Raw genomic sequence first — 27,908 nt, 5'->3', positions numbered from 1 at the left:
AGCACACCACTGCACTCCAGTCTGGGTGACAGAGCAAGAATCTGTCTCAAAAAAAAAAAAAAGAAAAGAAAAGAAAAAGTCACTGAGAGACAAGCCCGGTGGCTCATGCCTGGAATCCCAGTGCTTTGAAAGGCCAAGGCAGGAGGACTGCTTGACCCAGGAGTTCCAGACCAGCCAGGGCAACATAGCAGACCCCATCTCTACAAAAGTAAACAAAATTAGCCAGGCACAGTGGTGTGTGCCTGTACTAGCTAGTTGGGAAGCTGAAGTGGGAGGAACTGCTTGAGCACAGAAGGTCTAGGCTGCAGTTAGCTATGATTGCACCACTGCACTCCAACCTGGGCAACAGGGCAAGACCGGTCTCTAAAACATAAAAAAGAAAAAGTCGCCCCGTTAAAGGTCCATGTTCCCACTCCATTTTACAAAGCAACTTTCCTCTCTGCCCCATCACTGCCACCTTGACCTGTGTGTGTGTGTGTGTGTGTGGTTTTTTTTTTCCCTCTTACTAGCACTTACCACCACCTCTGAAGAACCATGCTTGCTTGTTTATTTATTGTCTTGTCTGGAGGGGTCCAGACTGTGTCTCCAGGGTCTAGTTGTTCTAGGTATTGCACAAATGAATTGATGAAGTGTCTGTTCCACTCACCTTACTGCCTGTCTAGTTTCTCTACCTGTTTTTCTCCACTGCTCTGGGGGCTTACAGCCCCGAAGCCGGCCAGACTCCCTCCAGGCGTGCCAGCAGCACCCGCACCGGCACCCCCACCCCCAAGTGTCCCAGCTGCGCGGGAGGGAGCCCAGCGCGAGGGCGGTGGCGGCGCCCAGCGGCCCGAGCAGCCGCCCCGGCAGAACCAGACCTGGCAGTCGCCCCGCTCCTGGCCTGGCACCCGGGAGGGGAAGCTGGCAGGCGGGCGCCGCCCTTCCTGGCGGGGGTGGGGGTAGAGGGGAGGGTGTCGGCAAAGCCGCCCAAGCAGCAGCAACCCTCTGCCCCGGTCAGGTCAGACGGAGGGGGCGTGGGCGCGGCGGGGCCCAGGCGCCAGTGTCTTGAAGGTAGCACAGAGGTGGCTCCCGGGGCCCAGGAGCGCTGCCCGCCCACCGCGGGCCCTCTGGACCCAGGCCTGGGGCTTTCCGTGCCCGGGCAGCCGCCTGCCCGGGAAAATCCCGGCCCCCTTCCCGGCGCTGCGGCCCTGCCCGGCAGAGCGGGGGAGGGGATTCCCGGAATCTGCCCAGAGACCGCGGTCGCGTCACTGGGCAGAATCGGTCCTTGTATGGGCAACGCTTCCGCTGCGTCAGCGGGGAAAGCCCCGGCGCGCACTGCTGGGCGGGGCCGCGCCTGCGCGCTCCGCGTCTCGCCCCCAGCGCCCTGCCTTCAGCTACTGTGTCCCTGGACTGCGTCCCGCGCCCCAACCATCCAACCCTGGAGATTCGGGGACGCGGGAAGGGTGGGACTCCCGGGTTGGGACCACAAGATGCCTGCGCAGAGCCGACGAGGGGGACACATACAGGACCGAGCCACCAACAGCACTGAGCTGGGGGCACACCAGTGCTTTTTTTTCCCTCCGCCCTCCCAGCTTGGAAAAAAAGACAACAGAAATTAATAAAGAACAAATTTTTTTTTTTTTACTTAAATAGATTCAATAAAAAGAACAAACACACACACAAACACAAACACGTCTTAAAATAAACTCTTTAGAGACTAAGTGCGTGTTTCTTTTCCACAGTACGTTGCAGAGAGGGGAGGGCAGGGGGCGGGGGTCCCCTTCCCAATGTCCCCGCGGGCTTGAGTACCGGGCGGCGGGGCCAGCTCCGCCGCGATCGCCCCCTCCTCCCCTCCCTGTTAAATACACAAATATATTATATTCAATATGAATCGAGTCTGTTTCCAGCAGAAAAAAAACATACAAAAAAATGTGGAAGGGGGGGCTTGTAAACGTCGAGGTGGAAGGACTGGGCGCAGGGCGGGAGTTCAGTGTGGTTTGCGGCGCCCCCAGGTCCCAGGATGGGTGCCCACCGCCTGCTCCCTGGACCCCAGTGGGAGACGTGCGCCCAGCCGTCCAAGCGAGGGGGTGTCCGTAAGGGGACAGGGGGCGCTCAGAAGGCGTGTCCCTTGACCCCAAGCAGCAGCTGACAGCCGTTGCTGACGTGGGTCATGACCTTCTGTTTGAGCTGGGCCACCTGCTCCCGGAGGAGGCCGGCGGTACTCGACAGCCCCGCGTTCTCGGCCTTGAGCGTCTTCACCTTGTCCTCCAGGCGCGCGATGCGCTCCAGCTTCCGCTTCCGGCACTTGGTGGCCGCCAGCCGGTTCCGCAGCCGCTTGCGCTCCACTTTGATGCGCTCTTGGTCTTCCATGTTGATGGGGGACACCGGCGGCGTGGCGTCCCGGCTGCGCGCCTCCGGCACGGTCTGCGGTTCTTCCTTAAAGGTGGAGGCGCTGCGGCCCAAGCCCAGCTGCGCCGGGTGGCCACCGGCGAAGGGTGGCGCGTGTGGGAGGTAGCTGATGGTGGCCGTCGGGTATGAGCTCCCGGTCCCGACGGCAGCCCCGGCGCCTCCCGAGGACGCAGAGGCTGGGGAGTAGCTGCTGAGGTTGGTGTAAACGGGAGGTGGCTCCGGGCCGGCGTAGACGCCCCCGGGCCCAGCCGGGGGCCCCCCGCTAGCGCCCAGGGACACGTTGGGGGGTGTCACGTGGTTCATCTTGTGCAGATCGTCCAGGGCTTTGACAAAGCCGTCGGCGAAGCCCTCCTGCTCCTCGGTGACGCCGCCCCCTGCGCCCCCCGCACCTCCACCGCTGCCACCCCCGCGGGGGTAAAAGTACTGTCCCGGGGGTGTAGGCGTCGTCGTGATCACGCCGTTGCTGTTGGGGACGATCAGGCGTTCCAGCTCCGAAGAGGCGAGCTTGAGAGACGCGCCGGTGTCCGAGCCCTGACCAGAAAAGTAGCTGCCGCCACCGCCGCCCTCTGGGCCGGGTCCCCGAGCCCCAGGCGCTTTGAGACTCCGGTAGGGGTCGGCCAGGTTGACCGCCAGGCTCGGTTTCAGGAGTTTGTAGTCGTGTAGAGAGAGGCCACCAGGGGCCCGGCCGTATCCCGTAGCTGTGTATGAGTCGTCGTGGTAGAAGGGCTGTTCCATTTTAGTGCACATCCGGGCGGCCCAGGCGGTCTGGGGAGGGTCCCTGCGGGGCCGCCCCGGGCCTCGCTGCAGCGAGCGGCGAGCTCTCCGCTGCGGTGGCCGGACTGGGTGCCTGGTCGCGCGTTCTCGGGGGCTGGCGCGGGCGGGGAGCAGCCAGCCGGCAGCTGTGCGCAAAAGATCTGTCAGGCTTCCCGAGCCCCCGTCGCCCTCTCCGGCGCGATAGCTTTCCTGGCGTCGTTTCCCCCAGCTCCCAGCTCCCAGCTCCCTGCTGGCTCCGAAGCTGGCCTGGCCGCTCTCAAGGTCCCAGCCGCTCAGCCTGAGCCACACGCCTTTATACCGCGCTAGTCAGCCACGGAAGTGCGCTCCGATTGGCCGTCGCCGAAGCCGGGCCCCCGCGCCCCCCTCTTCGAGCGTGGGGAAGGGGAGGAGGCGGCTCGCGTCACTGTCAGGAAGCGCGTGTCCTTGTAAACAGCGGCCACGGGCCGGGTGGCTCGGCGGGCCTGCAGGGGGAGGGGCTCAAAGGACCCCGGGGTACGCATGGAAGGAGGCCTGGGGGCCCAGGCACATGAGTGAGGGGTTTCAGGGAGGAGGATGATTTCATTGAAGTCCACTGGGACAAATACCAGGACCTGGTACGCAGCAAGTAGGTTGAGGATCTCAGGGTGTGCGAAGAAACCCCTGAGGTACCCAGAATACGAGAGGGGTAGGACAATTCATTGGGAGACCCCAAAAAGCAGGAATGAGGGTTAAGCACGGTAAATCGGGAGGGGTAAGGAGACACCTGACCCAGGAATTGACTGGGGGTCCCGAGCATAGAAGGATGCGGGGCTGGAATTTTCACAGGATGGAGGAGGGGAGAGATCAAAAGGGGTGAGTGGGCGGAGCTGCACGACCCATTAAATTGAAAGAAATGAGTAGGGTCCAGGAGCCCATGGGAAGGTCTGAGGGCTCTCCCGTAATTGGGAAGGAGGAATTAGGGGAAATCTAGGTATGCAGAAAGCGAGTAAGCGTCCTGCGGTACACTGAGGCAGGTAAAATATGCAGGGTAGAAGATGGAGACAAGTCTGCCAGAAACTGGTGACCACTGGGGTCATCTGCGAAGCCCGGATGAAGGAGAGAGTCAGAAGGGTCCGGACACATCTTCGGAGCAGAGAAGACAATAAGAGGGTACTCAGTTGACATGCGAGGAGGGGGCTTTGAGGGTCCTGCGCACCAGGACTGCTGGATCTTCCACGACTGGTGCTCCCCCTCGTGGGTAACCTCCTAGGCATCTGTATTCTCTGTCCCCCATCCTAAAACTCTCCCCTATTGACCCTGGGCTTTGCCCGACACCGTGTCGGCTCCTGGAGCCTGGACCCAGCCCGACGGCTGGGGCGCGGTCGCCCAACCCCACTCCCTTCCTTAGAAACAGGCTGGGGAAAGAGCGCCGAGGCAGGAAGTGTGGCAACAGCCCCGGGGGAAGGAGCCCGGCCCTGTCTCCGTCACTTGGATCCTACGGGACCGTGCGCCCCGCCCTGGGTCCCACCGCATCCTGCGCCTCGGAAGAGGAACCTGGGCGTGCGAGCCCCCGCGGAGGCCCGGGTGCGTGGAGCCTGCCCAGCCACGGAAGCCTCCAGCCACCATCCTCTCCCCTCAAGCAATGGTTCCGCCCGCGGCGCCTGCAGGGGACCGCGGAGGCAGGCAACATGGGACTGTTCCATTGGCCCGACGGCGGGGGACGCAGTCGAGGAGCGGGGCCTGGTCGCCATGGCAACAGGCGGGAGTCCGCAGGCAGGACTGAGGGCGGGGCGGCCCCCGGAGTGTCTCCCCGCCGCCCATATTAGGGCACAGGAAGAGGTGGGACCAGCGCTGTCCTGGGGCCCAGAGCCAGAAGTGGGGAGCCCGAGTATCTGCCAGGACCCAGGGCGCGCCTGGGCCCCCGGACTGCTAGTCCCGACCAGCCCCGACCGCCGCCCCCGGGGCCCCCACGGCCGCCTGGCCCAGCCCCGCCCCGCCCCGCCGCTCTGGGGCTGCGTCCTGCCAGGCCGGGCCTGGCCCAACCCAGCCCGGCAGGTCCCCGCCTGCCCGCGGGCCTGGGTCGGACTTCGCCCCCGGCCCGACGGGGCGCGGAGAGGGCGGGCCGATGCCTCGAGGCGCCCCCGGCGCCTGGGCGGGCTGGAACGGCGGCTGCCTCCTCCCTCGGGTGGGGTGCCCTTCCCTTCTGCCAGGAGGTCTGGGGCTCCTTCCCCAACACCCCGCACTCACTCATGTGGGTCAGGGGCCCCACTCTCGTTTGAGTCTGCGGGTCCCATCCATCCATCATCCAGAATACCTAGAGGGAGCCCCCCCTCCTTCCCTAGAGTGGCTCCTTCATCTGAGGGCTTCCCTCCCCCAGTCAGAGAAGACCTGAAAATCTAAGGGGATAATATAAGGGAACCCAGAGCCCCTTCCCGGGGAAGGGCTGCGGCGAGGTGCAGATGGTGAGGCTTCCAGTTAGACTTAAGGTGGGACTTCCGAGCAGTTTGTGTGTGAACCCACTAGACCAAGAGGTGAGAAGCCTAGTCTCTCTCTCTCTCAGCTTCCCAGGCCTCTGTCTTCTGGAGGATGAAGAGAGCCTGTCTCTTCTTTAGGGTAGAAAGAGGCTAAGGGATAGGGGTTAAACAGCCTTTCTGGGGCAGCCTAGATCTCACCAAGTGTGGGAAAGAGAAGGAAAACGAAAGAGGCGAAAAAGAAACTGAGCTATGTGGGGGCAGGGGGAAGTCCAGCAGTGCAGTGGCCTTGCTGGAGGAAGGTCCCAGCAGAAGCTGGGGGCGTCCCGTCCTTGGAGGGTCCCTGTGACCCCTAAATGCCCCCTCCCTTCTTCCCCTTGCTTGAATGGCTCCCCTCCCCCGCCCTAGGCTCAAGGGAGATTCCGGAGGCCTGTGAGTCTGGCAGGCACGCTGCCAGGCCTGTGTCTCCCGCCCAGGCTAATAACTGCAGCTGACATCTGGCTGGGCCTGTGGGGGCACAGTGGGCAGCGTTGGGGGGTTGGGTAGGGCAGGCCAGAGGGCAGCACCTTGGGAAGCTAACCTGCAGGTCCCACAAGACAGGAGGCCACGGTAATTCAGCCCCGGCCAGGGCTGAGGCTGGCCATGCCAGAGGGGAGTTCTAGAGAGAGGTGAGACCATCCCAGAGAGTCCATCCCAGGAGGAGGGCAAGGAAGAGTGGGTGTATGGGGGCAGGGGGTCAGGGCAGGGAGAGATGCCCAGAGAGACAAATGGGTTCAAGGTTAGCGTCATGCAGACAGACAGTAAGACTCAGAGACACTTAAGACAGACAGGCTGAAAATAATAATAATTATTTTAATAGCCAACACTTATAAGGCTCTTACTGTGGGCTAGGCACCCTTCTAAGTGGTTAACATAAAATAAGTCATCGACGGCTTCCAACAATCCAGCAAAATGCATGTTATTTGTATCCCCATTTAACAGATGAGAAACTGAAGCACAGGAGATTAAGGAACTTGTCTGGTGTCCAACAGCTATAAGCACTAGAGTTGAGATGCAATCCAAGCTGTCTAGCTTCAGAGCATTAGCCACTATATTGTGGATAATGACAACCAGAGACACATGTATGCAGTACCAGCTGCAGGCCATCTCATGAAAGGTCTCTTTTTTTTGGTGTTTTGTTTGTTTTTTGAGACAGAGTCTTGCTCTGTCACCCAGGCTGGAGTGCAATGGCGTGATCTTGGCTCACTGCAACCTCCGCCTCCTGGGTTCAAGCGATTCTCCTGCCTCAGCCTCCTGAGTAGCCGGGATTACAGGCGCATGTCACCATGCCCAGCTAATTTTTGTATCTTTAGTACAGAAGGGGTTTCACCATATTGGTCAGGCTGGTCTCCAACTCCTGATCTTGTGATCTGCCAGCCTGAGCCTCCCAAAGTGCTAAGATTATAGGCGTGAGCCAACACGCCCGGCCCTTTTTTTTTTTTTTTTTTTGAGACGGAGTCTCGCTGTGTTGCCCAGGCTGGAGTACAGTGGCCGGATCTCAGCTCACCGCAAGCCCCACCTCCCGGGTTTACGCCATTCTCCTGCCTCAGCCTCCCGAGTAGCTGGGACTACAGGCGCCCGCCACCTCGCCCGGCTGGTTTTTTGTATTTTTTAGTAGAGACGGGGTTTCACCGTGTTAGCCAGGATGGTCTCGATCTCCTGACCTCGTGATCCGCCCGTCTCGGCCTCCCAAAGTGCTGGGATTACAGGCTTGAGCCACCGCGCCCGGCCTTGTTTTCTTTTTAAAGAGAACATCACTTTGGCCAAGTGCGGTGGCTCATGTCTATAATCTCAGCACTTTGGGAGGCCAAGGCTGGAGGATCACTTGAGCCCAGGAGTTTTTGTTTGTTTGTTTGTTTTCTTTTGTTTTTTTGAGACGGAATATCACTCTGTCGCCCAGGGTGGAGTGCAGTGGCACAATATCAGCTCACTGCAACCTCCACCTCCCAGGTTCAAGCGATTCTTCCGCCTCAGCCTCCCGAGTAGAGTAGCTGGGATTACAGGCACATGCCACCACGCCCAGCTAATTTTTTGTATTTTTAGTAGAGATGGAGTTTCACCATGTTGGCCAAGCCGGTCTCGAACTCCTGACCTGAAGTTATCTGCCCGCCTCAGCCTCCCAAAGTGCTGGGATTACAGGCATGATCCACCTCGCCCAGCCTTAGCCCAGAAATTTTTAAGGGCAGCCTGGGGAACACAGCAAGACCCCCATCTCTACAAAAAAATGTAAAAATTAGCTGGGGTCAGTGGGGTGTGCCTGTAGTCCTAGCTACTCTGAAGGCTGAGGCAGGAGGATCCCATGAGCCATGATCTTGACACTGGACTCCAGCCTGGGCAACAAAGCAAGACCATCTCACTCTGTTGCTCAGGCTAGAGTTCAGCTACATAATCATAACTCACTGCAGCCTTGAACTCCTGGGCAAAAGCGATCCTCCTGCCTCAGCCTCCAGAGTAACTGGGACTACAAGCACAACACACCCGGCTAAGGTTTTTTTTTAAATATATTTTATCGAGACAGGGTCTCATTCTGTTGCCTAGGCTGGTCTGGAACTCCTGGCCTCAAGGGATCCTCCCACCTGGGCCTCCCAAAGTGCTGGGATTACAGGTGTGAGCCACCGCACCCCGCTGAGGGTCTCCTTTTATTGGGGGAGAAATGTGGTCGGGCACAGAGAGAGGGGCACGGGTCTCTGTGGACAGGCCAGCATGTGGGAGTAGGGTCCCTCCAAGCACTCTGCATGGGTGTTTGAGCAGGGGGTGGAGATTGGACCAGACAGGGAGGGCGGGAGCCCAGCCAAGCTGGTACAGCCGGTTCCAGGCCTCTGCCAGTGTCACCCTTGTGGCCTGGGCACCACCCCCTCAAGCCGCCCCACTGGCGCCAGGCCGGCCCCATGAGGAGGGTGGGAGGACAGCCCCCTCCCCCGCCTGGCCTGAGCGCCCAGACTGGCAGCTGGGTACTGCCCAGGCCCTGGGCTCCAGACCAGCACCTGGCTAAGAAGCCCGTGCACAGGCTTCCCCAATGCCCCAGGGCCTGGGGCCTAGGGCACAGGATAAGGAGGAAGTTCACCCACCCCCACCCACAAGTGTCTTCGGGGCTTTTGGTCTTGGCACAAGGGACTTCTCCTTCTTATAAATAGCCTGGTGACCCCCCTCCCTGCTGGCCCCACTGACCGGTGGGGCCCTCACTAGGAAACTGGGCCGGGGGCTGCCTGTGAGTCAGCCAGTGGGCAGGCCAGGGCGAGAACCCACAAGTCTCAGCACACAGCACCCAGCCTCCCTCCCGTGTCCCTGCCCCTGGGTGTGGATCTGAGGCCCAGCAGGAACCCTCCCCGAGGAACTCCTGGCCTACCAGCAGCCTCCCTCTCCCACCTCTGTGGTTTGGGGGGTCCCTCAACCCCTCTCCTGGAGAGGAAGCTGCTGGATTTTCTTGGAAGCAGGAAGGAGAGTCTCTCTCTTTCTCCCAGGCTGACATGGTTGGGCATGAGGGGAGTTTCCTAGGAAGCTGCTTCCGTCCCTGCCACTGCTGGTGAAGCCTTGGGGGACCTGGGCATCACCAAGACCCTGGGTGACCTCTTTATAGCAGGCCCCCACCCCAGCAGAAGCAGAGGCTGCTGAGCTAGGCCTCCTAGGGGAAGTGGCAAAAGCAAAGAGGGAGGGAAGTGGGGGTGATGTTTGGAGAGAGGAAGTGCCAGGATCTCTGTGGGGCAGAGACAGACTGGGGTGTCCAGTGCCCCCACAGAACCTTGGCAAGGTCCAGGGGGCAAGCATGTGGCTGGCCTATAGGACGCGTGTGAGAGTGTGTGCTGGTCCAACCCTGACACCCAGGCCTGAGAGACAGGAGGAGCCCTCTGCCTGCTTCTGTGCCCAGCCCTGGATGCAAACGTCTATGTGGGACCTAGCTGTGTAGAGGTCTATTCTGCTCTGTGTGTGTGTGAACTCTATGGGATGGGTTGCACGTAGCCTAGATGTATGTAAGTGTAGATTGCTTCAGAGTTCCTATGGCTAACCTGTGTCTGTGTGTATGTGTGTGTGTGTGGTCTGTGGCTGGTCTGTGTGTACACAATCTGTAGTGTGTGTGTGTGAGTGAGTGTGTAAAAGAGGTCTGTGGCTGGTCTGTATATATGTGTGTATATGACCTGTAACTGGTGTGTATGTGTGTGTGTGTCTGTGAAAAAGACGTCTATGGCTGGTATGTGTGTATACGATCTGTAATGTGCGTGTGTGTGTGTGTGTGTATGTGTGAAAAAGAGGTCTGTGGTTGGTTTGTGTTTGGTTGGTGCGTGTGTGGTCTCTGTGTGTGAGGTCTGTGGCTTGTTTCCATGTGTGTGTTCCATGGCTGATCTGTATCTTGTCTGTTACTGATCTCCATGTGTATGCGTGCGCATGTGTGTGTGCAAGCAGGTTTTGTCAGGGTCTCTCTGTGCCGATGTGTTTATGAATGTCCCACTGTGGCCTGTCTGTGCCTCTCTGCACTGGGTGTGACTGTCTGGCCAGACCATGTCTGTGAATGTGTCAGTCTGTCTGCCCAAATCTGCCCAATCTGTTGCCAGGTTCCACATGTGTGTGTTCCTGGTGAGATGGTGTGTACCTCTAAGGCTTCGGCTTTGTGTCCCTAGGAGCATCTCTGATGTGTGTGCAACAGTAGTGGGCCAGGGTGCCAGGGACTCTCTGCCATACTATGAACACATCTTCTCTGTCCCTAGGTTTGTTTGTCTCTCGTCTTGTCTCTGTCTTCTGAGTTGGGGATCTGGTGTGTGTGTGTGTGTGTTGCCTTCTCTTGCGTGTCAGAATCTGACAGTGCATGCCTGTGTCTGTATTCTTCTCTCGTGTGGCTCTCGGGGTGCTGCTGCCAAAGGTGATTGTCTCTCCTATCAGCATGCACATGTTGCCTGCTTGTCTCACATATACTTCACTCTGTGTCTGTCTTGCCCCTGTGTTTCTAGCCTGTCGTGTTTGTTTGCATGTGTGTCACACACCATTGTGTCTGCCTTGCTGTGTGCCTCTCACCTGAATGTCAGTCTGTGTGTGTGTCAATCATGCTTATGTGCTGGATTGATTTATCCCCACCACATATGGCCTGCCTGCATATTTTTGACCTGTGGATGCGTTCACGTGTTTGACGGTGTGCATCTCTTGCTTGAGGGTCTTGTCTGTCACTGTGTCCGTGTGTGACAGTCATTGCTGGATCATCTTGCCCAGCTGTATGTCTGACCCTGTCTGTGTGTCCCTGGCTGGCAGTCTCTCTGTGGCCAAGGTGACAGGGGTTTGTGTGTCTGGACTGGCTCTCCTGGGGTGGCTGTGTCTGTGTACATTCCTACAGCCCCCCACCCGCCCCCTGTCTGGTAACCCTGGGCCATGTTTACTCTGCCCCCAGTCGATGTCTGCCCTGCCCCGGGAGGGGCTGACCCTCCTCCGTCTGTCCAGCCAGCAGTCCACAGGATGTTCCCGAGACACAGTCTCCATCCGACGTCCCCTCCCTCGGGCCACCCGCGGGTCAGGACCCAGGCGTCCAGGGCGGCGGGGGTGGGGCTGCAGCGTGGGGGGGCCCTGTCAGGGCACTGGAATGAGGGTGGGGGGTGGGGAGGTGACGGGCCCAACAGGTTGTGCCTCATTCCTGCCCCGCCTCTCACTTCCTGGGTGCCTGCCTCGGGCAGGGGGTGGACAAGATGAACCCCATGGCCTTAGAGTGCCTGGGTGGGGCATGGCCTGCCTGGCAAGGGCTCGCTTCTGCTGGGCACCCTGACACCCAGACCTGAGAAACAGGAGGAGCCCTCTCCTGGCTCCTGTGCCCAACCCTGGATGCAGAGTGTCCCATCTATTATTCACCTAATCCCCACAACAACCCAATAAGCTGGACATAATGATCCCTCATTTTCAGATGGGGAAACTGAGGTCCAGGCAGCAATGAGAGCAGAGACAGGATTTGAACCCAGCTCTATATGCTACCCAAGACCCCCAGCCAGCTCACCAAGCGCCTTCCTCCCCTTTCTAAAATGGTACATGTGGGGTAGAGTATGCACCCAGGCCCCCAGGAGGCCAGGCTCGAGGGGGGCGCCGCTTGCTCTGAGTCAAAATGGGCCCCTGGATGAAATGAATAAGAAAACGGCTTTAACCGTTTCATCGCCGCGACGGGCTCTGCCAAAACTTCCTGTGGGCTGGGAGGAGGGGTTGGGGGCTGGGTTCCCGGAGGTTTGCAGGGGTGGGGGTGGGGGGTCTACCTATTCAGAGGCGGGGTGAGGGGGGAGCGCCTCTGGCCTGCTAAGGGGAGTAGCTGTCACTTGGATGCTCGCTGGTGGGGGAGGCCTTCCCCGCGGAGAGTGAAGTCCCCAGAACTTGGTTCTTGGCCCCCCTGTCTGGAGGGGTCCCAGACTCCGCAGCCCCCTCCCCAGGGGCCTGAGTCACACACGGGGAAAGCCAGGAGGGGTGAGTCACGGGGGCGGAGAAGCCGGAGCGAGGCCAGCTGCGGCCAGGGGACCCCCGGGCTGGCCTGAGTCACGCACGCCCGGGCCACGCTGACCCCAGCCCCCTTCTCCCGGGATCACGAGCGGGAAACGAATTGTCGGTAGACTAGGCAGCTGGAGGAAAAGCAGGATGGCTGGGCGGGGAGAGGAAACACGCGCCTGGCTGCGCGGGAAGCTCTGGTTCCCATGGCAACTGGAGGGGTCTCAGCTCCATGGGAAGGGTCCCTCCCCCAACAGGGACTGCCCTCCCGTCGGGCGCTGGGGAAGCCCCCGCGCCCTTGGTCGAGGGGCCAGAAGTTTCGGATCGGGCAGGAAGGGGTTAACGGCGGCCCCCTCCCGAGTTTCACCGGCGCCCCACAGTCCCTGCCGGGGCGGGGCTGGTCCTGCCCCGCGCGCCTCCGCTCGCCCAGCCCACGCCACCGCCCACGCACGCGCGCACGCAGCTAGTGCAGAGCTCCCGCCCTCCCCCCTCCCCGTGCTCGCACGCACGACCGCGTCGGGTTCCACGCACGCAGCGACCCCCGTCGTGTCTCACGTCACGCACGACGCACGCGCCCCCGCAACGCGGGGAGGGCGCCCTCCCGGAGGAGAACGGCGCGGGCGGGAGGCCCCCTGCGCACATCACTGCGTCCGCGCAGCCTGCTGTCCTTTGTGACTTTGACTCCCACTTCCCGCCCCCTACACACAAGGTCACAAACAAACTCCCCGACCCACAGTGTCACACGGACGCAGGATACACCTGCCACATCTTGGCACCAACCCTCTCTAGTCCAGCCAGCCTCACAGCGAACACGGACACACGTGGATGGAGACGCAGACAATCACGCAGGCACGTCAGTCACATAGCGTTTGTGATAGGGACGCAAAACAGAGCCATATTCATACACAGGCAGGTGGCAGATACATCCTGATAAAGCAACCCCATCCAGCAAAGTAGGACGGGCGCAGTGGCTCAGGCCTGTAATCTCAGCATTTTGGAAGGCCAAGGCCAGAGGATTGCTTGAGGCCAGGAGTTCAAGAACAGCCTGGGCAACATAGCAAGACCCCTGTCTCCACAAAAAGATTTTTTCTTAATTAACTGGGCATGGTGGTGCATGCCTATAGTCGTGTCTATAGTCCCAAGTATGTGGGGGTTGAGGTAAGAGGATCACTTGAGGCCAGGAATTCAACTCTGCACTGAGCCATGATCGTGCCACTGCACTCCAGCCTGGGCAACAGAGGAGACCCTGTCTCAAAAACAAAGAAAGAAAAACAGGAACAGGGAGGGACATAGTCTTGGACACCAGGGCTTGGTTTGTCACACAGCCACACCTCTTCCATGGAGATTGTGGTGGCACAGAGATACATATAGACACATAGGGTGGTCATGCCATCACGTGACCCTTGTTATCACAAGTAGGGGGCACCAAATGGGATACAGTCACAGAGACAAGGCCACGTACAGGGACACTCAGAATATCAAGTGGACATGGACAAACCAAGGACACTCATGACAGGGTCACACAATCTCAGACTACGAAGACAAAAGTAGGACATGGTCACAGACACACAAGGTAAAGCTATATTGAGGCACTGATTGTCTTACTTTGATGTCTTATTTTCATGACCTCACTTCTCACACAAAGAATGACACAGATATAGACCCAAAGTGAGGTCCCATATAGACGTATATAGTAGACACAGACACACAACACATGAAGATGCAATTGGAGTGAGAGAGCCCTACCCAAACTCTGCCTGGACCATACAGAGATACACAGGGGCACACACTAGAGGTTCCCTAGTCACCCTAAAATCTGGATGGGTTTTTCTGGTTGTTGTTGTTTTTGAGACGGAGTCTTGCTTTGTCACCCAGGCTAGAGTGTAATGGTGCGATCTCAGCTAACTGCAACCTCCACCTCCCGGGTTCAAGCGATTCTCTTGCCTCAGCCTCCCGAGTAGCTAGGATTACAGGCACTCACCACCATGCCTGGCTGATTATTGTATTATTAGTAGAGACAGGGTTTCACTATGCTGGCCAAGCTGGTTTTGAACTCCTGATCTCAAGTGATCTGCCTGCCTTGGCCTCCCAAAGTGCTGGGATTACTGCCGTGAGCCAACAAGCCGGGCCCCAACCTGGATGTTACAGACAAGGATGTTACAAATTTCCCCTCCCCCAGTCCCTGAAAGCAAATCCCCGCCCCTCCACATCAAATCAGGCACAGCCTGTTGCACAAACTCCAAGGCCTTATGACACAATGGATGCAGGACACATGCCCGTGTACACACAGTCACAGATCCTCCATCTCACACCTACAAAGACCAGCACATCTGGCCGGGCGCGGTGGCTCACACCTGAAATCCCAACACTTTAGGAGGCAGAGGCAGAGGGATTATTTGAAGTCAGGAGGTCGAGACCATCCTGGGCAACATAGCAAAACCCTTTCTCTCCAAAACAACAAACAAACAAACAAAAAACCCAGCACATTTCACATGGACTCAGGCGCAGACAGACACAGGGAGGGGGGACTAGCTAGGAGTTCCTGGCAGGATGTCAATATCTGGGCTGTAGGGGTCCTGCCAGAGTCCTCCATGGTAATGATGCATGGAGTCCACCCAGTGGCTGTGGTCAGCCAGGGGAGTGCCAGAGGGGCACTGTTCTCCAGTTGTGGGACTGAGGGTCCCCTTCTCAGCCCTGATGAAGACTGGGTCCCTGCCCAGATGTGAAGGCTGGAGGGGGCAGGCCGGGGTCCAGCTGTGGCCACAGGGAGGGGTTGAGTCAGCCACTTCCCAGCAGTACAACCCAGGCTGGGCCCAGCTGTTCCTGGAAACCAGTAGGAGGGGGTGGGCTTCCCAATCCAGCTGGGGGCTGCTGGCCCAGACCTGCACACCAGGGTTCTGTGTCCCTACAAATGGCGGCCTTCAGACCATCCCCTAAAACGTTGGGGGCTCTCTTTACCTAAAACGGGTTTGGATCCTTCTTCCAAAATACGGAAGGTTTTCAGCCCCTCTTGCTGAACTAAAGGTGCCTGGATCTCTGCACAGCAGGGTCCCCGTGTTTCAAAACAGAGATTGCTGCTCTCTTCCCTGCTGACATAGAAGCTCACTGCTTTTCCCCAAATGTGGGACTCCCTGCCGCCCCAAAATGGAGGGTTGTGCTCCTCCCCCAAATTGAGCACACCCAGACTTTTCCGTAAGTCTGGGGACTCCTGGCTCCCGGAACATCTGGGACGCCCACAACATCACGCCAACATTAGGACAATTTAAGTCAATTTCCCTAAATATTTGGATTTCCAGATTTCTCCTGAACATCAAAATCCCTGCGACCCCCGCCCTAATGTGGTGATCTCAGCATGTCCAGTCACCCATGCTTGTAACAGCTGTGGTTCCTGGCTCACCTCCAGCTGCTACCTGGGAACGGGGTGGCCCTGTTTCCCTGTATTGGCAGCACCCTCGCCTCTGGTGAATGCGAGGTGGGGGAGCCAACAGCAGCTGTTCCCACGACCGCCGGAAGACAGCCCAGTCCGGAAGCCAGCGCTGCCGGCCCTTGTCCCCATCCCCCACTATCCTCTCCACCCGCTCCCAGGGGCTGGAGTCTGGAAAACCACGCGGGAGGAGGTTGTGGGGACGTGGACGAGCATCCAAGGTCCCCGGGTGCGTACGGCTGCGCATGAGTAGGCTGTAATCGGGTGTCTGGGGGTGAGTGACTGCGTTCGTGCGATGCGCGCGGGGAGCAGCTGTCACTTTGCCCACCCTGCTCCAGGGCAAGGTAGCTGGCGCCAGGATCTTCTGGGTGGATGGGAGCAGCGCCCCTCCCCTCCCATCTGGGCCCGCCCCCAATGCAGAGCCCGCCCCTCCCTCCGGGTACAGCTAATAACCTCTAATTAGCGCACATTACGCCTCTCGCCTATGGGGGAGGGGTTGCCCAGGGACCCTGGGGTCATAGGGCGCGAGCCTGGGCTTCACCCTTCCCCTCAAAACCGGGTCCACTCGGAACCTCTGTTTTCTCGCCGGCAAAACAAGGATTTAAAACAGCACTTGCCATCTAGTAGTCTACGTATTTAAATCGCTTAGCGCAGGGACTGCATACAGTAAGCACTCCATACATGGTGACTGCAATTTTATTGTTAACTATAATTGCCATCACTTTCCATTGAGCCCCCTCCACCGCCCCAGCGGGGGTCTCACGGCGGGCACAGTCTTCCCCCTAGGCCTAGTTCTGCGGTCTCCGCGCCCCCTGGTGGGCGCGGGCGTCGCGGCAGCTTCAGCCAAATCCTGGGTTCTGAGGTGCGGGGGGATGCCGAGCGCGCATCTGGGGAGGGGAAGGCGTGGGGGGAATATCGTGGAAGACGGATCCAGGCTGGGCAAGGGTGCCTGTCCATCAGCCAGGATATGTGTCTAGCTGACCTTTCCTCGACCTAGGACCATACCCGTGTCCCCTTATCTACTCCTGGCGTCAATAATGCGGGGAGGATCCCTTCATTTATTTATTTATTGAGACAGAGTCTCCCCTCCTGACGTCCAGGCTGGAGTGCAGTGGCGCGACCACGGCTCACTGCAGCGTTGACCTCCCGGGCTCAAGCGATCCTCCCACCCCAGCCTCTGGAGTAGCTGGGAATAGGCGCATGCCACCACGCCCAGCTACATTTATTTTTTATTTTATTTTTGTAGAGACGGAGTCTCGCTGTGTTGCCAGGGCTATTCTCAAACTCCTGGATTCAAGCAGTCCTCCCTCCTCGACCTCCCAAAGTGCTGGGATTACAGATGTGAACCATCGCGCCAGGCCTTTTTTTTTTTTTTTTTTTTTGAGACGAAGTCTCGCTCTGTCACCCAGGCTGGAGTGCAGTGGCGCGATCTCGGCTCACTGCAAGCTCCGCCCCCTGGGTTCAAGCTCTTCTCCTGCCTCAGCCTCCCGAGTAGCTGGGACTACAGGTGTCACCACGCCTGGCTAATTTTTTGTATTTTTAGTAGAGACGGGGTTTCACCGTGTTAGCCAGGATGGTCTGGATCTCCTGACCTCGTGATCTGCCCGCCTCGGCCTCCTAAAGTGCTGGGATTACAGGCGTGAGCCACCGCGCCTGGTCCTATTTTTAAACTTTTATCTTTTTTTATTTTTATTTTTTTTGAGACAGGGTCTTGCTCTGTCACCCAGACTGGAGTGCAGTGGCTCTATCACGGCTCACAGCAGTCTCGACCTCCTGGGCTCAAGCCATCCTCCCACCTCAACCTTTGTAGAGCTAGGACGACAGAAACACGCCAACACATCTGGGTAATTTTTTTTTTTTTTTTTTTTTTTTTTTTGAGAAGGAGTCTTGCACTGTTGCCCCACTGGAGTGCAGTGGCACGATCTTGGCTGACTGCAACATCCGCCTCCTGGGTTCAAGCGATTCTCCTGCCTCAGCCTCCGGAGTAGCTGAGATTACAGGCGTGCGCCACCACGCCCAGTCAATTTTTGGTTTTTTTTTTTTTTTTTTTTTTGAGACGGAGTCTTGCTCTGTCACCCAGGCTGGAGTGCTGTGGCCGGATCTCAGCTCACTGCAAGCTCCGCCTCCCGGGTTCACGCCATTCTCCTGCCTCAGCCTCCCGAGTAGCTGGGACTACAGGCGCCCGCCACCTCGCCCGGCTAGTTTTTTTTTGTATTTTTTAGTAGAGACGGGGTTTCACCGTGTTAGCCAGGATGGTCTCGATCTCCTGACCTTGTGATCCGCCCGTCTCGGCCTCCCAAAGTGCTGGGATTACAGGCTTGAGCCACCGCGCCCGGCCAATTTTTGGTATTTTTAATAGAGATGGGTGTTTCACCACGTTGGCCAGGCTGGTCTCGAACTCCTGACCTCGTGATCCGCCCGCCTCTGCCTCCCAAAGTGCTGGGATTACGGGCGTGAACCACCGCTACCTGGCTAATTTTTTAATGTTTTGAAGAGAGGCTGGTCTCGAACTTCTGGCCAAACTAATTATCTCTCCTAGGCCTCCCAAAGTACTGGGATTACAGTCGAGAGCCACGGCGTCCGGCCGGAAAACCCCTTTAGCATCCCCTCTCCGAGTCCATAGAAAATGCCAGGGCTCGCCCCGCCCAGCACAAAGGCTCCGATCATAAAGTGGTTAGACGCATTAATTTATTTAAGTTGCAGAGAAAATATGTGAATGCGCTTGCGTAACAGGGTGGAGCACCTCGTCTCAACAGGATCTTGAGGACCTCCCACCCCAAAAAGGACCAGGGGGAGGAGGGAAGGTGGGACCACCCTCGGATGCACAAGGCTGTGCCAGGCTGACCCCTAGCGGCAGGGTGGGCGCCCGAACGCTGCCCGGATCCAAGATGGCGGGGCTGGAGGCAAGAGCGGGCGTGGGGAGGAGATTACGTTACCGAGGTGGAGCCTGGGCTTGGGGGCGGGGCGGGGCCTGCGCCTAGGGGGCGGGGCGGGGCGGCGCTCTAGGCCGAGCGGGAGGTCGGGGCTGCGGGCGCTCGCTGGTGGCGGACCCGGAGGCGGCCGCGGCGCTGGGGCTCCGTGGCTTGGATTGAATCCTATCAGGAGCCATGAGCGTGGACAAGGCCGAGCTATGCGGGTCTCTGCTCACCTGGGTAGGTCGTGGGGCGGGGCTAGGGGAAGGTGAGCGCCCACTCTTCTTGCCCGGGATCCCTGGTCCTGGTGCGGTCAGTCCCTTGGTACTGGGGCGGGGAGGTGCAGGGGTCGTCGGCTTGCTGGACCGTTGGACTTTGGCCCGAGCACCCGCCCCCGTCACGTGGCAAGTCTGAGTAGAAAGGACAGGTGAGGCCCCGCCCCTCTGTGGCTGGTTCACGTGGGGCGAGGGCGCAGGTGAATTGGCCTGGTCACGTGGTGCCTTTGGGGCCCAGGTGACTCGTGATACCGCCCTGGCCTGGACGCGCAGGGTTTGTTGGGCAGAGGTGAAGTGAGGCCACGCCCCCTCTGGGCTCAGGTGAGCAGAAGCCACTCCCTTGCAGAGCTGCTGTGGCGGAGCAGCGCCCGCCCCACCATATGAGGTTCGCTGACTGGCAAAGTCTGCAAAAGGGGAGTGGTCCCGCTCTCCCAGGCCCTAACTCTCTCCATTGTCTTTTCCTTGACCCCTCAGTTACAGACGTTCCATGTTCCGTCTTCCTGTGCCAGCCCTCAGGACCTGAGCAGCGGCCTTGCCATAGCCTATGTGCTGAACCAGATGTGAGTGGAGCTGAGGGGGAGGATCCCAAAAGTGTCCCCCAGTCTTCTCATCCCACCTTCTCGCCCCCAGAGACCCCTCCTGGTTCAACGAGGCATGGCTCCAGGGCATCTCAGAAGATCCAGGTCCCAATTGGAAGCTGAAGGTGACAATTGGACTCCTGATTAGAGGACAGACTGGTGAAGAGATGACCAGGGACGGACCAGCTAGGCACATGTCCTAGGTGATGGGCAGAAAGAGGGACAGATATCTGATGATCAACCATTTGTTCATCCATTCATCTATTGAGTACTCACCCTGTGCCAGGCCTGGGCATTCAGCAAGGAGTAACACAGACAAAAACCTGTCCCACACAGCCATCGTTCTAGTGACAAGCAACACATAAAACACAACCATAAAAATTAACTTCCAGGCTGGGCACAGTGGCTCATGCCTGTAATCCCAACACTTTGAGAGGCTAAAGTGGGTGGATCACTTGGGGCCAAGAGTTTGAGAGCAGCCTGCCCAGCATGGTGAAACCCTGTCTCTACTAAAAATACAAAAGTTAGCTGGCTGTGGTGGTGCACACCTGTTATCCCAGTTACTTGGGAGGCTGAGACATGAGAATCACTTGAACCTGGGAGGTAGAGGTTGCAGTGAGCCAAGATCGAGCCATTGCACTCCAGCCTGGGCAACAGAGCGAGACTCTGTCTCAAGAAGAAATAAAAAAGAAAGAAAGAAAAAGAAAGAAAAAACTTTTGATGCCAATAGTTCTATGAAGACAAGAAAAAAGCAGCGCTTTGAGAAAGAGCAATGAGGGCATGGGTGGGTGATTACATCAGATGGGTTAATCTCCAAGTGAGACTTGAGGGAATGGTGTTCCAGGCACAGCGAATAGCAGATGCAAAGGCCCTGAGTTGGGGATAAACTTGGTGTGATGGAGGAATGGCAAAGAGGGCAGAACAGAGCAAGAGGGCAAGATTTGTAGGAGATGAGGTCATCAGGGGCCTGGCAGGCCATGATGAGGATGTGAATTCTATTTTTAAGTGCTGTGGAAACTCAAGGCAGGGTTTTAGTAGAGCAAAGATGCACCCTGGCTTAGGCTTTATAAAGCTCCCCCGGGCTGCATGGAAAGAAATAAAATGTAGGCAGCAAAAGCGGAAGAGGAGAGGCAGCTGGTGCATTAATCCAGGTGAGAGGTGAGGATGGATGGGCAGGGCTAAAGGATGGTGGGGCAGGTGGTGAGAAGTGACTGGGTTCTGGAGACATATGAAGAAAGACGGTCAGGCAGGCCGGGCACTGTGGCTCATGTCTGTATTCCCAGCACTTTTGGAGGCTGAGATGGGAGGATTGCTTGAGCTCAGGAGCTTGAGAGCAGCCTGGGCTACATAGCAAAACCTCCTCTCTACAAATAAAAAGTAGTCAGGTGTGGTGGCATATGCCTGTAGTCCCAGCTACTAGGGAGGCAGAGATAGGAGGATTGCTTGACCCCAGGAGGTCGAGGCTGCAGTGAGCCAAGATTGCACTACTACACTCCAGCCTGGGTGACAGCGAGACCCTGTCTCAAAAAACTAAAGCAAAAAATAAATAAAAACGAAACAAAGATGGTCAGGTAGACAAAAGGGGCAGACAGCCAAAGAGGTCACCCCTAGAGGAAGGCACATGCAGACAGAATAGGATGAGATGAGCAGGAAAGGAGAAGTGAGGTGGAGAAAGGATGGGATGTACAGATTTAGAGTCGGGGACCTCTGAACTTGTCCACAGCTCCTTGTTTCTCCCTAGGTCAGCAATCTGAAGATGGTCTTACAGAGCCTGGTAGAGTACTCCCAGGATGTGAGTAACTGTAAAGGGATTCAGGGGGTTGAGTTGGGAGAAGGGTGGACCCATGAGCCCCTGACACCCCCTTCTCCCCAGGTCCTGGCGCATCCTGTGTCAGAAGAGCACCTCCCAGATGTGAGCCTCATTGGAGAGTTCTCAGACCCAGCAGAGCTCGGCAAGCTGCTTCAGCTGGTGCTGGGCTGTGCCATCAGTTGCGAGAAAAAGCAGGGTATGGGGAGCTTAGGAGGTCCCCAGGGGCTGGCCTGAGGAAATCCTCCTTCCTCCCCACCTCACCCCTGGGTCTCAGCCTCCCCCACCTTGATCCCCAGAGCACATCCAGAGAATCATGACGCTGGAAGAATCGGTTCAGCATGTGGTGATGGAAGCCATCCAGGAGGTGGGTAGGGGCACTCAGGGTGCAATTGAAAAATGTCAGCAGAGGGGACATCGCTAGGGCAGAGGCAACTGGGCACAGGCCCTGCCCTGGTAAGCTCTGGACTCTGCCTGGAACTCAGCTGGCCAGACATCTCCGTCTCATGTGTCTGCCAGCTCCTCCCAGCTCTAAGTCGCAATATAGCAGGCTCAAGGGATCTGGCTTCCCTCTGTGCTGGAGGCAGGAGGGCAACCTCCGGGCTGGGGTTATTGGGCAGAACTGGCCTTGACGACGGGAAGATGGAGAGGTTCTCAGTTGGGATAGTAGATGCTTTGAAGGCTGCCCTCAGATATCCAGTTCATTACAATGCCCCTTCCCACTCCCCAGCTCATGACCAAAGACACTCCTGGCTCCCTGTCACCAGAGACATATGGCAACTTTGATAGCCAGGTAAGAGATTTGGGGGAAAGGTGTTCTGGGCACAGGGATCAGCAAATCCAAAGGCCCGGGGTTGGGAATAAGTTTGCTGTGATTAACCTTGGGACTGAACCTTGTTAAAGTTCCAGACCCCATTACAGATGCTCAGGGCTCCCTAAGGGGGAGGGGCTTGTCCTTAAGCCTGTAAGCCACGCCCATCTCCCAGGGTGCTAGTCACTTCCTGTGCCAGGTCTCCAGTGTTCTGGAGTCGCTCTTCCTTCAGTCTCCAACCCCAGCCCTGTTTTCTTTTCTTTTTCTTTTTTTTTGAGATGGAGTCTCACTCTGTCACCCAGGCTGGAGTGCAGTGGCGCAATCTCGGCTCACTGCAACCCCCGCCTCCAGGGTTCAAGCGATTCTCCTGCCTCAGCCTCCCGAGCAGCCAGCACTACTGGTGCGCACCACCACACCCGGCTAATTTTTGTATTTTTAGTAGAGACGGGGTTCACCACGTTGGCCAGGCTGGTCTGGAACTCCTGATCTCAGGTGACCCACCCGCCTCAGCCTCCCAAAGTGCTGGGATTACAGGCGTGAGCCACCGCACCCGGCACCAGCCCTCTTTTCAATCCTGAGGGTTTCTTGTTCCCCTCCACTGGCCTCTAGAGATCTCAGCCTCCCTCCCCTCGTCCTTCTCCTGAATTCCTGAGTTCCTCTTCCCCCTCATCTCCGCAGTCCCGCAGGTACTATTTCCTAAGTGAGGAGGCTGAGGAGGGGGATGAGTTACAGCAGCGCTGTCTGGACCTGGAGCGGCAGGTAGGGCCCGAGGTGGGGCAGGGACATTTGAATAGCCCCTCTCCAAGCCCCAGCTCATCTTCCTACCCTGCCCGCAGCTGATGCTCCTGTCAGAGGAGAAGCAGAGCCTGGCACAAGAGAATGCAGCGCTGCGGGAGCGGGTGGGCCGGCCTGAAGGCGAGGGTACCCCAGGTCTCACTGCCAAGAAGCTGCTGCTGCTGCAATCCCAGCTGGAGCAGTTGCAGGAGGAGAACTTCAGGTGCGGTCATCTGGGGACTGGGCCAGGCAAGCCAGGGGACGGGGGGAGGGCAGCTCCCTCATGTGCCCTTTCCCCACCACCACCCCCAGGTTGGAGAGTGGCAGAGAGGATGAGCGCCTGCGCTGTGATGAGCTGGAGCGGGAGGTTGCGGAGCTGCAGCACCGGAACCAGGCGCTGACCAGCCTGGCCCAGGAGGCACAGGCCCTGAAGGATGAGATGGATGAGCTGCGGTGAGTGGTGGGTTCCTGGGTCCCCATCACAGGGGGCTGGGGGTAAACTTGTTGCCAGAGTTCCCCTCTGATGCCATGCAACTCTGTAATTTCTATATGCCCAGTGAACCCCCAATATGCCCCCTGGACTCCACGGTGCCACCCTGAGCCCTACAGAACGCCCAAGGCCACATTGCGCTATCCTGAACTCCACCATAACCCCTGGACCCCACACTGCCCCCTCTTATTCCACAGTATGCTTCCAAGACCCCATAGCATCCCTTTGGCCCCACAAAACACAAGAACCTCCCCCACAATGGTCTGCAGATCCCACTGCACATTTTGGACTTCATAATGCTCCTGGATCCCATGGTACCTTCTAGGACTTTGCAACCCCTTTTGACTCTACTGTGCCTTCTGTAACCACAAAGGGCTCCACTGGGCCCCTATAGCACCTCTGTAATGCAAAAGTACTAGTGCACCCCCCATTGCACTTCTTTTTTTATTTTTTATTTTTTGAGACGGAGTCTTGCTGTGTCGCCCAGGCTGGAGTGCAGTGGCGCGATCTCGGCTCACTGCAAGCTCCGCCTTCCGGGTTCACGCCATTCTCCTGCCTCAGCCTCCCGAGTAGCTAGGACCACAGGCACACGCCACCATGCCTGGCTTTTTTGTATTTTTAGTAGAGACAGGGTTTCGCCCTGTTAGCCAGGATGGTCTCGATCTCCTGACCTTGTGATCCGCCCGCCTCGGCCTCCCAGAGTGCTGGGATTACAGGCGTGAGCCGCCGCGCCCGGCCCCCATTGCACTTCTAAGGACCCCACAGTGCTCTTGTCCCATAGCTCCCCCAATGACCCCAAGGTATCCTTGGCAGATGCTCAGACCTCTCTAGGCCCCCCATCACTCCCCCTATAACCCCACAACCCTCTGTGTCCCCACAATTCCACCCCAGAGGATCCCTGATTATAATCCTGGGCTAACTATTGCTGTAATGACTCTCAACAGCACCAGGCCCGGGTTGACCCTGACCCTCGACTTTCATGACCCCTTCACCTTGAACCCAAAAGCCTCAGGCTGAACAACACCCTCCTCTGCTCCAAGGGCCACTCCGCATCCCAGCTGAACCCTGATCAGAGCTCTCAGCCCTCCCCCCTCCCTCTCCACTCCCCTAGGCAGTCCTCGGAGCGTGCTGGGCAGCTGGAGGCCACGCTGAACAGTTGCCAGCGCCGCTTGGGAGAGCTGAGGGAGCTGCGGCGGCAGGTGCGGCAGCTGGAGGAACGCAATGCTGGCCACGCCGAGCGCACGCGGCAGCTGGAGGATGAGCTGCGCCGAGCTGGCTCCCTGCGCGCCCAGCTGGAGGCGCAGCGGCGGCAGGTGCGGCGGGGTCGGGGTTAGGGCGGGGGCCCCGCCCCTGGCAGCGTGTCCCTTACTGTTGGCCCGCCCTCCCCTGAGTCCCTGCCTCACTTGCACTTAGGCCACGCCTTCCAGGCCTCTTCCCTCCACCCAGGCTGTTCCTCTGTCTGGGTTAGTAAGCCCAGCCCTTCCCTTAAGTACCGCTCCTCTAAATTCTTTGATGCCCGCCCCTTCACCTTGCTGCTTGATTTACTTGGGGCTACCTACCCATGTAACAAAACTCGTGGTAAATTGAAAATATCCTAAAATGCGTTTAAAGGCCAGGCCTAGTATCCCAGCGCTTTCGGAGACTGAACCGGATCACTTGAGGCTGGGATTTTGAGGTTGTAGTGAGCTGTGGCTGCATCACTGCATTCCAGCCTGAGTGACAAGGCGAGATCCTGCCTCAAACAAAAGAAAAAGACTGGGTGCGGTGACTCGCGCCTGTAATCCCAGTGCTTTGGGAGGCCAAGGCGGGCACCCCATAACACCTTCTGTAACCCCACATCACTTGAGGCAGGAGTTTGAGACCATCCTGGCCAACATAGCGAAACCCTAAAATACTAAAAATACAAAAATTAGTCAGGCATGGTGGCGTGCGCCTGTAATTCCAGCTGCCCAGGAAGCTGAGGCACCAGAATCGCTTGAACCTGGGAGGTGAAGTTGCAGTAGGCCAAGATCGCATCACTGCACTCCAGCCTGGTTGAGAGAGGGAGACTCTGTCTCAAAAGAAAAAAAGAAAAATGTATTTAAAAAGAAAAAAAAGAAAAAGAGGGCTGGGCGTGGTGACTCATGCCTATAATCCCAGCACTTTGGGAGGCTGAGATAGGAGATCACTTGAGGCCAGCATTTCAAGAACAGTCTGGTCAACATAGTGAGATCCCATCGGTTTTTTTTTTTTTTTTTTTTTTTTTTTTTTTGCGGGGGACAGTGTCGCTCTGTCACCCAGTGTGGAGTACAGTGGCACGATCTCGGTTCACTACAACCTCCTCCTCCCGGGTTCAAGCGATTCCCCTGCCTCAGTCTCCCGAGTAGCTGGGATTACAGGCATGCACCACCAGGCCCGGCTGATTTTTTTTTGTATTTTTAGTAGAGACGGGGTTTCATCATGTTGGTCAGACTGGTCTCGAACTCCTGACCTCAAATGATCCGCCCGCCTCGGCCTCCCAAAGTGCTGGGATTACAGGCGTGAGCCACCTCGCCCGGCCGATCCCATCTGTTTTTAAAAAATAATTTAAAAAAAATTTTTTAAGAAATAAGAAAGAAAATCCATTGAACATACCTTACCTATCAAACATCACAGCTTAGTCTAGCCTACCTTAATCATGCTTTCCTTAGCCTAGTTTGGCAAAATCATCTACCATAAAGCCTATTTTATAATAAAGCATTGACTATATTATGCAATTTATTGAAGACTACTTCACTGAAATTGAAAAACAGAATGGTTATATGGGTTCTTACTATTAACATTCACAGTTGGCTGGGTGCAATGGCTCACACCTGTAATCCCAGTGCTTTGGGAGGCTGAAGTGGGAGGATCGCTTGAGGCCAGGAGTTTGAGACCAGCCAGGGCAACAGAGCGAGACCCTGTCTCTTAAAAAGCCAAGCAAAAAACATACACAGCTGAAAGCACCATAGTAAAGTCAAAAAAATCATAAGTCAAACCATCCTGGATTGGGAACCATCTGTACTCAGCCCCTGCCCCTGCTTCCACCCCTGCAGTCCTTATTCTTCCCCTCTCTGTGTTCAGGTGCAGGAACTGCAGGGCCAGCGGCAGGAGGAGGCCATGAAGGCGGAGAAATGGCTATTTGAATACCGCAACCTGGAGGAAAAGTATGAGTCGGTGACAAAGGAGAAGGAGGTGAGGCTGAGGTCCCACTGCCCAAGCCCCACCCTGCCAATTCTGGGGTAGCCTATTTCCCAGGGAGCCGAGCCTGACCCATGTGGTATCTTGTACCCTGTCCCTGCAGCGGCTGTTGGTGGAGCGGGACTCCTTGCGGGAGGCCAATGAGGAGCTGCGCTGCGCCCAGCTGCAGCCGCGGGGATTGACCCAGGCCGGTGAGATGAAGCCCCATGCTGGGGCCTTACCTGTCCTGGTGTACTGTTTGGGCAGAACAGGTTGTGTCCCAGTGCATGTCTAGGCTGGGGAGAGAGCTAGGCCAGGCTGGAGGTGACCAGAAAGATGTGACATGGTCATATTGAAGAGAGAGGCTCAGGGTCTCAGGGTGGAGCAAAGGCTAAAAAGCCAGGCCAACCCTCCTGGTTCTCTATCAAGCTGGGGATGGAGCTTGTGTCAAGCCAGGCTGTTGGCTGAACTTGAGCCCCAAAAGATGATCTTTGGGAAGAAGACCCTAGGGGCGGGGACAGGGAATGCGAAGAGACCTGAAGACTTTTCTTGCATTCTTCAGACCCCTCATTGGATCCCACCTCCCCACCCATGGATAACTTAGCCGCGGAGATCCTGCCTGCGGAGCTCAGGTATCCTGGGGTCACTCAAAACTCTGGCTCCACCCAGGCCTGCCAAGGCCCGCCCTCAGCCCCACCCCCGCCCTCCCACCTACTAGCACCGGTTGCTTGGTCTCAGCTCCCGGTCCTAGCCGGGCTCCTAGGCCCACTTACTGCTGATTTGGCTCCTTTCAGCCCTACCAGATGACTTTGCCTCTCCAGGGTCTATCCTTAGTACACACATTATGTCCAACACCTGGCTCCACTTCCCGCACAAAAATCCTATGCCCTAGCCCCGCCGACTTTGATCCTTTCCCCCAGGGTCCACCCCTGTCAGTGTAGCCTCTGTGAGTTTCAGTCCCCTGTGCCCTGCTGGCATTAACTCTCCCAGGCCAGGCATGGTGGATCACACCTCTAAATCCCAGCACTTTGGAAGGCCGGAGCTGCAGGATCACTTGAGCCCAGGAGTTCGAGAGCAGCTTGGGCAACATAGTGGCCCTCTCTACAAAATAAAAATGATTTTAAAACCCCCAAAACGGCCGGGCGCAGTGGCTCACGCCTGTAATCCCAGCACTTTGGGAGGCCGAGGCGGGCGGATCACAAGGTCAGGAGATCGAGACTATCCTGGCTAACACGGTGAAACCTCGTCTCTACTAAAAATACAAAAAATTATAGCCGGGCGTGCTGGCGTGCGCCTGTAGTCCCAGCTACTCGGGAGGTTGAGGCAGGAGAATCGCTTGAACCTGGGAGGCGGAGGTTGCAGTGAGTCGAGATCGCGCCACTGTATTCCAGCCTAGGCGACAGAGCGAAACTCCATCTGAAACAAACAAAAAAACCAAAACTAACCAAACAAAAAAAACCCAAAAAACTCTCCCATCCTAATTCTTCCCATTTCTGCTTCCGGCTTTCCAGCAGCCGCATCCCAGCTGTTCGAATCCACTCTTGTAGCTCCGCCCCTGCCTAGCTCCACCCCCTACCCCAGCTTAGGGCTCCGTC

The 27,908-nt window shown here is 57.5% G+C and overlaps 2 protein-coding genes across 16 annotated transcripts in view; one reads left to right on the top strand and one right to left on the bottom strand.

Annotated features, from left to right (window-relative positions):
• Positions 1-1,591: 1,591 nt before the first annotated feature.
• JUNB (JunB proto-oncogene, AP-1 transcription factor subunit) lies at positions 1,592-3,433 on the bottom strand. Its single transcript, NM_001194461.1, is given in 1 exon segment — positions 1,592-3,433. A coding segment is annotated over 1 exon segment (1,044 nt). The 5' UTR covers positions 3,133-3,433; the 3' UTR covers positions 1,592-2,088.
• HOOK2 (hook microtubule tethering protein 2) overlaps positions 2,554-27,908 on the top strand; it is a 35,495-nt gene continuing 10,140 nt past the window's right edge. For 5 of the 15 annotated variants that reach the window (XR_013408956.1, XR_013408955.1, XM_015123032.3 and 2 more), the window contains exons 1-14: positions 18,443-18,641; positions 19,151-19,236; positions 19,307-19,379; positions 20,996-21,046; positions 21,128-21,260; positions 21,361-21,428; positions 21,792-21,854; positions 22,551-22,631; positions 22,709-22,869; positions 22,959-23,099; positions 24,248-24,449; positions 26,218-26,328; positions 26,438-26,525; positions 26,876-26,945. Coding sequence is in view for 13 of the 15 variants with exons in the window: in XM_015123032.3 (XP_014978518.2) it covers positions 18,597-18,641; positions 19,151-19,236; positions 19,307-19,379; positions 20,996-21,046; positions 21,128-21,260; positions 21,361-21,428; positions 21,792-21,854; positions 22,551-22,631; positions 22,709-22,869; positions 22,959-23,099; positions 24,248-24,449; positions 26,218-26,328; positions 26,438-26,525; positions 26,876-26,945 (1,373 nt within the window). In the remaining 2 variants the exon portion in view is untranslated. Of the gene's footprint in view, positions 2,581-15,564; positions 15,764-18,442; positions 18,642-19,150; positions 19,237-19,306; positions 19,414-20,995; positions 21,047-21,127; positions 21,261-21,338; positions 21,429-21,791; positions 21,855-22,550; positions 22,632-22,708; positions 22,870-22,958; positions 23,100-24,247; positions 24,450-26,217; positions 26,329-26,437; positions 26,526-26,875; positions 26,946-27,908 lie in introns of those variants that run through there. The other 10 variants (XM_077977619.1, XM_077977618.1, XM_077977625.1 and 7 more) reach the window with 9 other exon arrangements.

Source organism: Macaca mulatta, chromosome 19 (genome assembly GCF_049350105.2).
Source record: "Macaca mulatta isolate MMU2019108-1 chromosome 19, T2T-MMU8v2.0, whole genome shotgun sequence".
Taxonomy (NCBI): Eukaryota; Metazoa; Chordata; class Mammalia; order Primates; family Cercopithecidae; genus Macaca; species Macaca mulatta.
This window is presented reverse-complemented; position numbering and strand designations above follow the sequence as displayed.